At 46.3% G+C, this 14,801-nt stretch overlaps 1 protein-coding gene across 1 annotated transcript; it reads right to left on the bottom strand.

Annotated features, from left to right (window-relative positions):
* Positions 1–2,677: 2,677 nt before the first annotated feature.
* Positions 2,678–4,947, bottom strand: LOC134210050 (uncharacterized). The gene is made up of 4 exons (XM_062686072.1): positions 4,815–4,947; positions 3,920–4,620; positions 3,244–3,822; positions 2,678–3,166 (listed from the first exon to the last, which is right to left on the bottom strand). The coding sequence occupies exons 1-4, from the start codon at positions 4,945–4,947 to the stop codon at positions 2,678–2,680; spliced, it is 1,902 nt and encodes a 633-aa protein (XP_062542056.1).
* Between the last annotated feature and the right edge of the window lie 9,854 nt (positions 4,948–14,801).

Here is a 14,801-nt window from a genome sequence, read left to right as displayed (position 1 = left end):
CGATAACCGAGTTTCATTTGCCTTGAGCCATTTCAGCTCTCACCTTATTCATTGAGCCATTTAGCTCCCGCCTCGGTCGCGATCGCGAACGACTCGGATAGTCCCCGACGGCGGATCTAACCTACTCCGACGAGAAGTTCCCCGAAAGCGGGAGCTCCTCCGAACCCGGCCGTTTCGCCACGTTCTGCGGCTACGCGCTCGCCGCAAGCTGAATACAGTTGCGACGCTGTCGTTCCCATCCATTATCGACATATATATTCACGACTTCCACGACTCATGGTCCGCTATCCGTAACGGCTGCCTGTTGCTGCTCTATGCGCCAACTTCGTTGCAGGATGTCGGCTATCCTGGACGTCGCTCTTGCAACCGCTCTCCACTGTTCTGGGTTCTGGCACATTTTTATGACGATGTTATCGGTGTTGGTGTCCGTTCCGCATGCCCCCAACATCGCACTCCTCTCCGTTTCGAACCGAGGACATGTGAACAGGATGTGTTCAGCCGTTTCTGTCACGTCTGGGCATTGCGGACAGGTGGGAGAAGCCGCGTGACCAAACCTGTGTAGGTACCACTTGAAGCATCCATGGCCTGTTAAGAACTGGGTCAAGCCAAAGTTTAGCTCCCCATGAGGTCTGCTAATCCATGCCGACACACTTGGGACTAAGCGATGGGTCCACCTTCCCTTAGGCGAGTTGTCCCACTCTCTGCCATTTGGCTACCGTTGCTGCCTTTATATTCCTTCGAGCGTTATCGGTGCCCCTGAGGGCGTAGCACTCCTCGTCTTCCTCTACCACCAGTTTGATAGGCATCATGCCCGCGAGTACACATGCCGCTTCGCGAGATACGGTGCGATATGCGCTGATAACTCTCAGGCACATTAGCCTATGAGTACTCTCCAGCTTTCGCACGTTGCAGTTTACGCTCAACGCTGACACCCAAGCTGGTCCTCCGTATCGTAGTATTGAAACCGCCACGCTTGCCAGCAGCTTGCGCTTGCTGGAGCACACCCTAGAGTTGTTCGCCATCATCCTCGATAGTGCCGCTATCGCCGTCGACGCGCGCTGCAGGCGTAGTCGACATGACTTTTAAAGCTCAACTTATCGTCGAGCATCACCCCCAATTGTTTCAGAGATCTCTTGGAGGTGATGTCGCAGCCGCCGACTCTAATTGTCGCCTCCTGAACCGATTTCCGATTGTTAACGACTATCATCTCCGTTTTATGATGCGCCAACTGTAGCTTCTTGCTGCGCAACCATTCCTCCACTAGGCTGATCGAATAGGCTGCAGTCAATTCGACCTCTTCGACGGATTCTCCGTACACGGTCATGGTTACGTCTTCGGCGAATCCCACTAACTTGACTCCTGGCGGGAGCTTCAACCGCAGCACGCCATCGTACATCACGTTCCACAGCAATGGACCCAAAATTGATCCCTGTGGGACACCTGCCGTGATGGGGGCGGAAGCCAAGCCTTCGTCTGTCTCGTAGATCAATAATCGATTCTGAAAGTAGCTTCCCAGAATCTTATACAGCCCTACCGGTACTCCCAGCCGAAGCAACGAGTTCGCGATCTCCATCCAGCACGCACTGTTGAATGCATTCCGCATTCCGCATTCGATGGCGACCTTTGCAGTGTCAACCACCGATTTAATGGCACCCAGAGTAGACCTTCCTCTCCGAAAGCCGAATTGCTCGCTCGATAATCCTCCTACCTCCTCGACGTACGGCGACAGTCTGTTCAGGATCAACTTTTCCAGTAGCTTCCCTACCGTGTCTATAAGACAGATTGGTCTGTACGCTGAGGGGTCTCCTGGTGGCTTGTCAGGTTTCGGTAACAGGACCAAACGCTGTCTCTTCCATATATCCGGGAATGTCCTCTCGTCCAGACACTTCTGCATGGCCAACCTAAACATGTTCGGGTTAGTCGTTATGGCTGCCTTCAATGCCATATTCGGGATCTCGTCCGAACCAGGTGCTTTACTCGGGTCGAGGGACTTTGCCACCGTCAATATCTCTTCTACCGTCACCCTCTCCACCGCTTCATCATTTGCTACCCTCGCTGCTGGCGGCCAGTGGGTTGGGCCGTGGTGCGGGAATAGTGCCTCGATTATAGTCTTCAGCCTCGTTGGACATCGCTCGGGAGGAGCCAGTGCTCCTCTTGTTTTGGCCATCACCACCCGATAGGCGTCTCCCCATGGGTTCGAGTTGGCGCTCTGGCACAGTCTGTCGAAGCAGGCTTTCTTGCTTTCTTTGATGGCCTTGTTCAGAGCCAGTCTCGCTGCTTTGAATTGCTCAATGCGTTCCTCCCTCACTTCCGCCAAGCGTGTCCTTTGCGTTTTTCTTCTAGCCCGGAGACAGGCTGCTCGAAGGGCTGCAATTTCATCGCTCCACCAGTATACCTGTGGCCTGCAGTTCCGTGGTCGCACCTTCCTCGGCATGGTCGCGTCACAAGCTCGAGACAGGACCGCAACCAGTTCGTCGCCGCTTAAACTTCCCGTGTTTTCTTCCAGACCCATAGCTTCACTGAAGGTCCCACCGTCGAAGTGGGCGACCTTCCACGACCGGGTTGTGGGAGTAGCTCTCCGGCTTTCTCTTCTTGCCTCGCTGCCTATCCTGTACCGGATAGCTAGATGGTCACTGTGGGTGTAACCGTCGTCGACCATCCACTGCATATCACCGACTTAACTTGGACTGCAGAACGTTACTTCTATTATCGATTCCACTCCGTTTCGCTGGAAGGTACTTTTGGAGCCTTCGTTGCACAGCACGACATCCAGCTTGGCGAAAGCCTCTAGCAGCGTTTGCCCTCTCCGGTTAGTAAAGCGACTTCCCCACTCTATCGCCCACGCATTGAAGTCTCCTGAAATTACTACTGGCTTGCCACCCACTAGGTCTGATGTTAGCCGATCGACCATCTCGGTGAATTGTTCTATCGGCCACCTTGGTGGGGCGTAGCAGCTGCAGTAGTACACTCCATTTATTTTCGCTATAACAGTACCCTCCGCTCTTGTGTTCAGCACTTCCTGGATCGGGTATCTTCCCGTCGTACAAATCGCCGCTGATTTGGATCTATCCGCTACCCAGTTCCCATTATCCGCGGGGATGCGGTACGGGTCCGACAAGATAGCGACGTCCGTTCTCGCTTCTACTACCGACTGCCACAGCAACTGCTGGGCGGCCGCACAATGGTTGAGGTTGAGCTGCGTTACTTGCACGGCTTCCTCGTATAACCACTCAACGGGCACGCAGGTCCACCCATTGCGTGGTTATGTTCCTGCTTCCTGTTCGCGCATAGCGTACACGATGGTGCTTTCTCGCACGTGTGCGCCTTATGGCCCTCTTCGCCGCATCGCCTACATAGGTTACTCCTATCCGGCCCTTTGCACGCCCACGATTTGTGTCCCGGTTCGAGGCAGCGGAAGCACTTGTCGACTACCGGTGGTTGGTAGAGGCTGACTGGACATACTGACCAGCCAACTTTCAGCTTACCATCTTTGATCACCTTGTTAGCGTCGATGGCCGGTAACTTCACCGTGGCAATCTGCGTCCCCTGCGGTCCTCTTCGCAGACGGATGGACGCATTTGCTACCACCACTCCACCTTGGTCCTTGATGGCCGAGGCGATCTCTTCCGATGTCGTGACCTCGTCCAGCTGCTTGCATTGGAGAGTCACTTCGTCGTGTAGAGCCCTCACTTCTACGCTCTCGCCTAGGACTTCCTGGGCTAGCGCTCCATATGAGGTACCGTTCGCCTGTGAGCCCTTCCTTAAGACAAGGATCATCTCGCCCCCCGAGCAGCACAATTCAGATCGTTTTGGTTCCAGCAACTCATATATGACCGAATTCGGTCGTATATGAGTTACATTAACACCTATACAACATGTGTGTTGCTAGGGCCGCTCTCGTCCGCCTTATGCTACGAACCTCTTTACCAAGGTCCGCCAGTTTCTCGGCGCTGCGCATCGCCTTGAGCACGTCGGCGTAGCGCTCTTTCTCTGTTTTAATGAGAAGTGCTTCACCCTTCTGTCTGGCTCTCGCCGGGCGCGTGATTGCCGCTTTCACCTTCGGTTTATTTACTACCGTTTGCCAGGGACCGTCCGACCGCAGGTTGTCTTGGTCGGGTTGGCTTCCCTCCTCCGGTGGCCGACTGTCTCGTTTCGTCCTCGCTTTCTTCTTACGCCGTTCTCCCACGTTTGCAACTTCCGTGGGCCCGCTCTTCTGATTTGCGCTCTCCCGACGCCTTTTTGCGTTCTGTTTAAAGCGCTTGATGCCAGGCGAGTCCCTGGCTCGCTTATCTGTTCTCCTCTCTACCACTCTGTCGCTGAGGGCAAAATCTAACGCCTCCTGTGCCATGGTTGTGGTACTATGGAAGGAGAAGGGAGCAGTCTGTGTACTCTTCTCCGCTTTACCACAGCCTTCCAGCCTGGCCGCAAGAACTTCCTGTTCTTGCTTGGCAGCAAGAACCAAATTGCGAAGCTTAAGCAATTTCAGCTTCAGCTCCCTCGACATATTGCCCCGTTCATTGGTGAAGTCGATAATGTCATCGAGTTGCACAATGACGACGGTCAAGCTCGGCAGGATGCCACTCGACCCTATCTCCACTGCATTGTGCTGCTGCTTGCCGACTATTGACGTACCATCATCGCTCTGCACGACGACTACTTCGCAACTCGTCTAGTTCAGCTCCATATCGCTCGCACCCGATGCTTTGGGTGGAGATCTGTCCAAACCTCTCCTTGCGAAGGGTTCACTTCGATGCTTGTTTGTTTAATTTAGCTTTATTCATGTTTGTTGGGTCCCCTTAGGGCTGCCCTCGAACCCAACTGGAATAGTCGCCTTCTTGATCCCATGGTTATCTTTGCAGATGCAGTGAGGCCATGCGGGGTTGACACCTCGGTGTTCAGAGCCGGATCGGCGTAAGCCAGGAAGGAATCAACTGGTCCTACTCCCATCTGGTTGGTTAAGCCAGACGGCTGGATTGGGACGGCGTGCCCCAAGGCCTGCCACGGTTTTACGGGACGGAAGGCAGCTGTGGCATTAGCCCACCCGCCATTTCAAGACGGTGTCACCCGGCTTTACTCAAGGAGTGGAATGACACAACTGTCAGCCCTAGATTCGTTGTATATCTCGATTTCCGCTCGTGTCCGTTGACGTTGCCGTTGTCGATGCCACTGGGTTGGGCTAGTGTGCTTTGAGCGGCGCACGGTCGCTTTGATAGGACCTGCTTACGGATACATGCAGCTTTTTGTAGAAGTTTAACAGCGCCCACTGTCAAACCCCACCACATCCTAGGCAGGTCCCCTAACTCGCAGTGGGGAGGGGTCGTCAAGCCCTTGGACATAGTCCCTGCTGCCCCATACGCCGCCTTGAATTCAATAAACAGATGATGTGTCTGCAAGTTGTACTCCCGGAATTTATCAAGGATTTCAAGCGGTCTCAATCTGTTGAACAGAATACGGGACATTATTTTGTACGCCGAATTCTTCTTCTTCTTATTGGCATTACATCCCCACACTGGGACAGAGCCGCCTCGCAGCTTAGTGTTCATAGAGCACTTCCACAGTTATTAACCGCGAGGTTTCTAAGCCAGGCTACCATTTTTGCATTCGTATATCATCCCAAGCAGCACGCGCAACATCTTTAAAATAGGTGTTTGTTCCTAATAAATTGCATTGAAGACACTGGCAATACATCGAGTCACATTAAAGCCCCTTCCCAGTTTTAGAAAATCACAATGTTTCATTTCCGTTTAAGTGGCGTCGCAATATTCTACCCATCTGATTTCTTGGGTGGTTTAAAATTCGATGTGTTTCATATCAGAAACAAAACAGATAAGTTGCAGAATTAATAACACTTCGGTTTATTGCTGTTACGACATTGTTTCTGATATGTTGCAAAACACTTTGAGCTCAGCTGATCAGTATTTTATTTTTGACAGTCCCCTGCATGTTCCGTACAAGGTACAATGAAGTTACAAATGAGTTTGTTGTTTATGTAGTGCACTTGTAGCAGAATTTCCAAATAGAATTGTTGGTGTGATGGTTATAGTAGATGGTTGCAAATCTCAAGGTCCATGGTTCGATTCCCGGTTGGTTTTTGTGTTTTTATTTTCATTGTATCCGCAAGATGTTGCAAATAGGCTCCACCTCTTGCGCTTTTTGTATCACAAAGGAGTTCCAAATACGACGCTTTATGCATAAGTCAGACCTTTAGTAAGTCACACCACAGTTGTTGTTACTCACTGAGAAACAAGAGGTGTTGCTTGGGATGAGGCTAGCACGATGATACTTTTATGCCCAGGGAAGTCGAGACAATTTCCAATCCGAAAATTGCCTAGACCGGCTCCGGGAATCGAACCCAGCCACCCTCAGCATGGTCTTGCTTTGTAGCTGCGCGTCTTACCGCACGGCTAAGGAGGGCCCACTGTACGCCGAATTATGGAGGGTTATTCCACGGTAATTGGCGCACTCCAGTCTGTGCCCTTTATTGAAGAGAGGGCAAATGAGGCCGTCCAACCAGCTAGCAGGCATTTCCTCGTCTTCCCATATTCTCGACATAACATAGTGCAGAACTTCATAAAGCCGCTCACTGTCATGTTTGTGAAGTTCAGCCGGGAGCTGATCCTCCCCGCAGCCTTATTTTTTTAGCTCTTCAACAGCTTTTTAGCCTCATCTAGTGTAGGCGACTCCACAGCTTGTCCATCGCTAATATTTATTCTGCTCACCGATGCACCGTCATTTCCACTATTCAACAAAGTCTAGAAGTGTTGCTTCCACCTGGCAGCCACTTCGGTTTTCTCTGTCAGCAAATTCCCTTGTTGGTCGTTGCACATGACGGGAGATGGCGCTGTCTTTCTCCGCACGCCATTGACAGACTTATAGAACCTCCGCATATCGTTCTGCTCTATTTTTTTCTGCGCCTCGCTAATCACTTGGTAACTTGGTTTATAAATCTCGCAGTTAATAGCTGTAGAAGTGCTTAGCTGCGAGGCGGCAATGTTCAATAGGGGATGTAGTGCCAGTAATATAAAAAAGAAGATATGTACCAGCATCGCTCCATAATGTTTTTAAAAGTTACAACAAATCTGTAACTTGTTTAATTTTGCTATTATTTTCATTATGCAATACAAAAATACTTCCACGTTCACATAGTATGATGGTCGCGGCACTCGATGAAACTAGTTAAACACGTATCTTACTTTCTTACATCTATAAGAGAGCAGATGCGTGATTCGGTCGAAAGATCATTCCAGATTACCTATTTATGTGGTCCATCCCATTGCCTAATCTATGGCAATGAGAAGGCGGACTCGCTAGCAAAGATGGGCGCACTGGAAGGTGGAGTTTATGATAGACAAATCTCAAATAACGAGTTTTTCTTATTAGTCCATCAGAGTACTCTTCAAAATTGACAAATGAGTTAATCATACAATGAATTTGGACGGTGGCTATTTTCCAAAGTTTCTGAAGTTTCTGCGCGAGCGTGGTTCAGAAGTGAAGATTTAAGTCGAGGTTTCATTCGCACGATGACTTATGCCAAAATCGAGCACGACGCCATGCAAAATTGTTTTCACCGTCAAAAGCCTGGATGAGCAGCTAAAATAACCTAAACCCAAATCCCTAACCCGTCCGTCCTGTATTAAGTAATTTTTAACCATGAGTCGCCACGTGTATTATGGTATATGTCCCCTCTCAACTAACTGTTAGGATAAGATGATATACATTGTAAAAAATATCATACTTGAGAATTGCGGCTCCGCAAAGTGTTACATACGACTGAGCCTATCAAATAAATGAACTGATTAAAAAAATTAAGAAAATAGTATTATGGTCTTATAAATATTTAAAAGAAGGTACCAAATGATTTTTAGCCTTAGCTAGTTATAATTTTCCAAAAATTACACAGGAGCGGTTTGGTCAGGGGCAGGGAATCAATTTTTTTGGAATGCTCATGCGAAACAAGCGACAAAAGAGAGCCAACGACAAAGCTTTGTTTTTGTCGGAGATAATAATGACAAAGATCCGAAAAATTTTGTCAGCAACAAAACGAAGACAATCTTGTTGCTAACTTTTCATCCCGTTAATTTGCATTATTTCTAGAGAAAATTTCGGTTTTATGCTGTCATAGTTTCTGCTGTTATGAAAATGTTCCAGAATCAAACAATGATTACAAAATTAGCATCGTATTTTGGGAAATATCAGAGCATGCAAGGTAAATGATTCTTGTCATATTGTGTTTGGGTTCTGGTAAAGGTTTGTCGCTAGCTGGGTTTGTCAGTAACAAACTGTGTTGATGACAAAGAGTATATTGTTAGGCGTTGCTCGAATATTGATTCCCTGGTCAGGGGGCACATTATCCCGCCTTACTTTATGTATCTGGAAAGTAAGGAATGTATGATAGTTGCAAAGGTTATTCGCATTTATTTATATTTAAAATTAGTGAATTTTTCTCACATACACACATACACACTTGAAATAAAATCAAATCCCCACTTGCCACTAGGTTTCACCGTGTCCAGCTTATCCAATGCATAAGCATCGTCTGCATGTTTAAATCTTTCGTGCCCTCCTGGAGTTGTAAAACTTTGTCCGTAATCGGATTAAGGCGGCGGAATAGTTAATCGGCAAAAGATCTTAAAAACATCCATTAAAATGGCGAACAAAGTTTCACTCACTGGCCAACCCATTCCTAGTTGAACTTGTCGGGCAGAAAAGAATGTTGAAGCAAAAGAAAGTTCCTCCTGCTCTCACTGTCCACTAGCGTACAAATACCAGTTAGTTACTATTACATTAGTAGTCCACCCTTTCGCACGGCCAACCACCGCCCACCGATTACGCCAGTTGTCGTCGAGAGTTTACTTTCGCTATGGGAAACTGATCAAGCGGGACCCGGCCCGGACCTGTCACGAATCGCTCCGTGTCGAATAAGAAATGCAAATAGCTTTTAGTCGCTGGTCGTCACGTGACGCTTTTCCCACACAGGCTGGTGGGATTCCGCAGTCGAGCGACACTTTTTTACTGGTTGCAATTGGAGCAATCCCTTTTCTAACATTGACCCTATTTCACGGCATTTTAGACATTGAAAATTGGCTTAGCTGTGCTAAGTTTTCTGGGAAGAGGATTGGTTGATTCGTTCGGAAGTTGAAAAATTTCCAAGTGGGAAAAATGAAGCAAATCCACGGTTTCGGTGGAGGAAACTTCTCCCACAGACAGGAAGCAAACCAACTTCTGCAATGTGTAAAAATAAGCTTGTTTTTAAGTAGGTACCTACTGCCCTCGCCCGTGGAGCAGCAAAAGAGGTGAATGGGAATAATTTAATTACAACTTGAAATTCATGGGAAAACTTTTCACCGGCGGCGATAGGAGATGGAACCGCACTACGAGAATTGTGTAATGCACTCCGATATCACTACTTCAATGGAAATTACCCCGAACGGGGTATGGCTGCTTAAGCTGAAACTTAAAGCAAAAGCGGAATAAAATCATACGTTAAGACACTTCTCTTTCTACAAATACATACAATTCGTAATTATTGCTTTCGAACAAAATATTGATTCCTCAAAACTCTGTGAGACACTAAAGATTATTTGCTCCACAATTTCTAAAGTAAAAAGCGGCATAATACGGAATGGAATTGGAGCTTCCTCTGTCCCCATTCGGGGTAATGACAGTCAAGTTAGCGACTAGATGTCACATAATAATGTACCGCTAAATATGTATGTAAGGATATTCCTCCTTCTGCCACTTTAGTGACCTGAATCATGTCCCCAAAGCTAGAGAACTAAATTCCAAAATTTATTTCAAAGCTATTCTACTTGAGACTTATCTCTAATTCAATTCAGTTCAATTCGATACCACTGCTCTCCCCCACCCGGATAGGCACTACTCCTAGAAAGGAAAATAAAACCAGTAACCTGTTAGCTACAGAGAGCAGTCTGAGTGCAATTGAAAAACTGTAGTTACTCTAATCTTCGATGAGCACCTACTTCTTTCATTGAATTGCATACCGCAGTAAGGGAGGACGGTTCATGTTGTTCCCTTTGAGGTTCTTGGTTTGACCAATTTAAACTCAAATATCGGTCTTCAATTCAAAATTTCATATGAATTGCATAAAAGTGTAAATAATTGGAATTATTCTATTAAATATTACATTTTATTGATTTATACAATCCAAGCTTATGTGATAACCTTAGCATCTCACAAGTTTTGGTAGAAACATACTCAAATCTCAATCAACGTAGAGCACGTAAAAATCATGGGATGATGCTAAATACGAGGCGAATTATGAAGGATTCTCTGGGCCATAATTCCGGTCACGCATGAGATTTGAGAATATGATTGTTTCCCAACATTGCACCTTGCATCAGTGGCGTAGCCAGAAAATTGGTCTGGGGAAGGTTTTCAGAACATTTTTTTCTTTGAAAAAAAAATTCCTTCTAAAAATTTTGTCTCTGGGGGGGGGTTATGTCCAAAACCACCCCCGTGGCTACGCCACTGCCTTGCATCATTATGATTTATCTTATTGTAGAGTATGTCTTTGTCCATTATGTTAGCAAACTCATTGCCTACACATAATTTGAATAGATTTTAAACTCATTTGAGTCTATTTATTTTACACAAAAGATCGATAGGATTTAAACTAATTATTTTGTAGGTAGTCTAACTGTACGAAACACATATTTTGAATAGAACATAAAAAATACTCTGGAATGTCATTTAAATCCTTCTTCCCTACACATATATGGATGCCAATGGGAATGAGACAGGCTCGTACTAGCAATGGTGAACCGTTTAGAAGATTGAGCACCAGCAATATCCTACAGTCTGTAAGTTGATCTGAAGTGATTCCTCGTACGAGTGTATAGAAGATGCATTTAGCAACAGTTTGATGTTTATGTAGCACTAAGACATGTGGTATGAAAAAATAATCGAATAATGTCATTTAAGTGACTCCTTCCTCAGTACAGGACGCACGGATACAAAACAAGACTATGCTGGCGGTGGAAGGATTCCAAAAATTTCGTGTTCGCATATGACTTCCCCAGGTAAATCATTTGATTTTATGCAAATTTGACTGCCTTCAGAATATAATATTGGAGAAACTCGCCTTATTTATGCCAGGTGAAAATGTGAAAAGTTGCTCTATCACAGCATGGCTCCTCGTGAGCCATATCACGTATCATCATATTTCTTTCACGAAACCTTCATTTTTAACGAGCTAAGGCTAATGTCTGCTTCGTACATCTTTCATCAGGATAAACATCCATCATGGTAAAACAAAAATAGACATATCGGCTATGCTATGTCTATGTTTCGTTTGTGACACAGAATCACATTTTAATTAAACGGGGCTACAAACAACGAAGGCTGTGCTTATCATGGCGAACGCTACTTGATCCACCTTGAACGTAACGGCCGTGGTGCATTGGATGTGGGATGTAGCTATTTTCCATCATCGATATGATCTTTTATTGCATTTGTGTTTATGTGCTATTTTAGTTGAGCTTGATAGCAGGAAGCCATCAAATGTGCTATCAAATAGTGTGGCTTGTCTGTGTTGCAAAAGGTTTGTGACTGCTGCTGGTCACCACTAAGCGTCCAGAGCAAAGGTGTGAAGAAGCAGATGACGACAATTAATGGGCAGGATTACTGGTGGCGATGAATGATGCTCTAAGCTGCATGAAATTACAGTAGCCTTGTGGTGATCCTGCAGCTTTACCGAGTTTCTTGTGTGCCGGGTAAGTCTTTCTTCTGATTTCTTGCTCCATCGTGAGAAGAAAAATCTAGCAAGCACTTTTCAATTTCATATTCATAGAATATGAATTTTCAATTTATGTTTGCAAATCTGCGATGATGAAGACGTGATGCAGTGTGCTTGAAAGCATTTTGCAAATAGTTTCTACAATCTGGACGTCATCGGGAACGTTTGGCTGAGTAGAGATTAGAATAATATCAGCAGAATTGGTAAAATAAATTCCAACCATCACAGTACTTGGTATTCATCTAAAAGTAATCAATTTTGATTCCAAAGTGCAGTGCAGATTGGCTATTTTATCGCATTTTTTGCTTCGAGCATTTATCATTCTGACATTCTTGAGCTTGTTTTTGTACACTAATGGGTCAAACACAATTGGTACGTTTGCGTGCGTTTTGTGCTGTGGTTTTAATTCTCGCTCCATCAAAGAGGCATTCGCATCAGGGAAGGCAATGTTTATTTGTCCTCCCTGCAGAACCGAATTAAACGGCCGTTCTATTCGCGCATATCTTGCGGAGAACTCAAAGAGCCAACCAAAATACCGAAACAAATGCAGGATTTGTTCTCAGTGGTTGAAAAATTGAGCCAGAAAATAGATAATTTTACTGGCCAATCAATTAGACCGTTCAAATCAGTTTCTGTTTCCTCGCCGTCGGCATGGCCGAGGCTTGGTATTAAACGCCGCCGAGATGACCGTAGACTGGATGAATGTACTGCTGCTGTGAGTGGAACGAAAACTATCGATCTCAGCGAATTTCAACTTTCCGTACCGTCTATTATGCAAGCCGCCAAACCGGATACATTGTGGCTGTACATGACGGGATTGAATCCGCTAATTACTGACGTGCAGAAAGTAGTTTCTCGCTGTTTAAATATTTCGGGCGCTGCGGAGGTGGTTCGCCTTGTTCCCAAAGGCAGAGATGTGACCACCTTAACTTTCGTGTTCTACAATATCGGATTGGATCCTAATCTCAGGGAAATGGCGCTCGAACCATCGTCTTGGCCCAGAGGAATCCGGTTAAGAGTGTTTGTTGATTTCTCAAAAAACTAGTCCTGGATTTTGAAAAAAAAAAACATACAATCTACTGTTGCTGGTCCGGGACAACCTTCGACTAGTATTGTGGATTCCTCCTACACAACCCCCCCCCACCCCAAACAACTCATTCGAGCTATGCAGCACCATTCATCATCATCCCGGTCGTGTGGTCGGAGGTGGCGTAGGGGGTTTCCGCACTCCAACCTCAGGCGAGTATTCTCAAAATTATTTACTTTCGGTACCTGATGCTTTTCCGGCTTCCAGCTGCTCCATACCATTCGACCGTATTGTCAGTGCTCCTGCATCGGAATCAAGCATACTATCGGCAGTTACTGCAACTTTGGATCCGGGACACCCTATAACAAGTACTGAGGAAGTCCCTGAGCCTCCCGACCCAGTCGTGCCATCCACTGCTACCCGCCATCGTCGTCGTCCCGGTCCTGTGGTCGGTGACTTCCGATCTTCTTCACCAGGCAAGTATAATTACGTAAATGATCTGTCGCTGCCTGAAAATTCTCCGCTTTTCAGCTCAGTTTCGACTTCTGTCATGGACACCGCTCCCTCTAGGAGTCTACGAGTATATTATCAAAGAGGACTAGAGGACTTTCTACCAAATTGGACGACGTTTATCTGGCTGTGCTTGACGGCGAGTATGATGTTTATGTGTTCACCGAAACCTGGCTTGATGGGAGAATAAACTCACTCCAACTTTTCGGTGACAATTTCACTGTTTATAGAGTGGACCGAAGTATATCCAATAGCTCTCGCATACGTGGTGGTAGTGTTCTAGTTGCTGTTTCCAATAAACTTGTTTCCTGCCAGATCGCCGTAGGACAATTCAATTCAATTGAGACTGTTTGGGCCAAAATAAGTCTCTCTAGTCGCAACGTTTTCATCGGCGCCTCGTACATTCCTCCCGACCGACGACATGATTGCAGTGTAATACAACTCCACCTTGGTGCTACTGAATTTGCCTCCGCTTTGGCCTTATCATCGGATGTGGTTCTTCTGCTTGGAGACTTCAATCAACCAGGACTTGTCTGGTCTCTCTCTCACCACGAATATTTGTTCCTGATCCGCTTTTGTCTGTAACTACACCTGCTAACCACTAACTAGTTGATGGGATTGCTTTTTTTGGACTCAGCCAAACCGATTTTCAACAGCTCCGACAATGCTTGTCCCGTATTGACTGGAATGTTTTAGATCGCCTGGACATCGAATCAGCTGTAGACCGCTTCAACTGTCTGCTACGTGACTGCGTTTCAATCGTTGTACCGAAGCGAAAGCCTCCGAGGAAACCACCGTGGACTAATGCTCTTTTGCGGAACCTGAAAAGAGTGCGCGCTAGAGCTCTTCGCGATTATACCTCTCGACGGTGTGCCTTCACTAAACGGAACTTCAACATCGCCAGCAATGATTTTTGGTGCTATAATAAACTCCGTTACAAACACTATGTTCATCTCAAGCAACAAAATCTCCGACGACACCCCAAGAAGTTTTGGTCTTTCGTGAATTCTAAAAGGAAGGAATCTGGACTGCCATCAAGTGTTTTTCTCGATAACGACATTGCGCTGAATACTGAGAGTAAATGCACCCTTTTCGCTAAACACTTCTCAAGTGTATTCTCGGGCCTTTCGCCTTCTCAGGTTGACATTGATAGAGCTGTAAGTGGAGTACCTAGCAATGTAGTGGATGTGGATGTCTTTCAAGTAGACGTTCAAATGGTACTGTCAGCGATACATCAGACCAAAACATCATTTTCTCCTGGACCTAGCGTTCTTCCATCGGCCGTGCTAAAAAAATTCTCCGATATTTTAGCTGCGCCACTTTGTCTTCTATTCAACCAGCAGAGGAAATTTCAAGTGCAGTGGAAATGCTCTACTATGTTCCCAGTTTTCAAGAAAGGCGACAAACGAGATGAGAGAAACTACCGTGGCATTACATCACTCGGAGTGGAGTGTTCGAGTCCCTGATGAACGATAGAATGTTCGCTTCCTACATAAACTACATCAGCCC

The sequence above is a fragment of the Armigeres subalbatus genome, chromosome 2 (genome assembly GCF_024139115.2).
Source record: "Armigeres subalbatus isolate Guangzhou_Male chromosome 2, GZ_Asu_2, whole genome shotgun sequence".
Taxonomy (NCBI): Eukaryota; Metazoa; Arthropoda; class Insecta; order Diptera; family Culicidae; genus Armigeres; species Armigeres subalbatus.
Note: the sequence above shows the minus strand (reverse complement) of the source record. Positions and strands in the feature narration are given on the sequence as shown.

Bases quoted from the DNA above. Each gene is read 5' to 3' on its own strand.
- LOC134210050 (XM_062686072.1), bottom strand. From the start codon at position 4,947: ATGGGAGTAGGACCAGTTGATTCCTTCCTGGCTTACGCCGATCCGGCT. The intron at 4,621-4,814 runs GTTCGAGGGCAG...GTACGTCAATAG, and splicing joins AAGGCGACTATTCCAGTTGG to TCGGCAAGCAGCAGCACAAT. The intron at 3,823-3,919 runs GTTCGTAGCATA...GTCATATATGAG, and splicing joins TGGCGGACCTTGGTAAAGAG to TTGCTGGAACCAAAACGATC.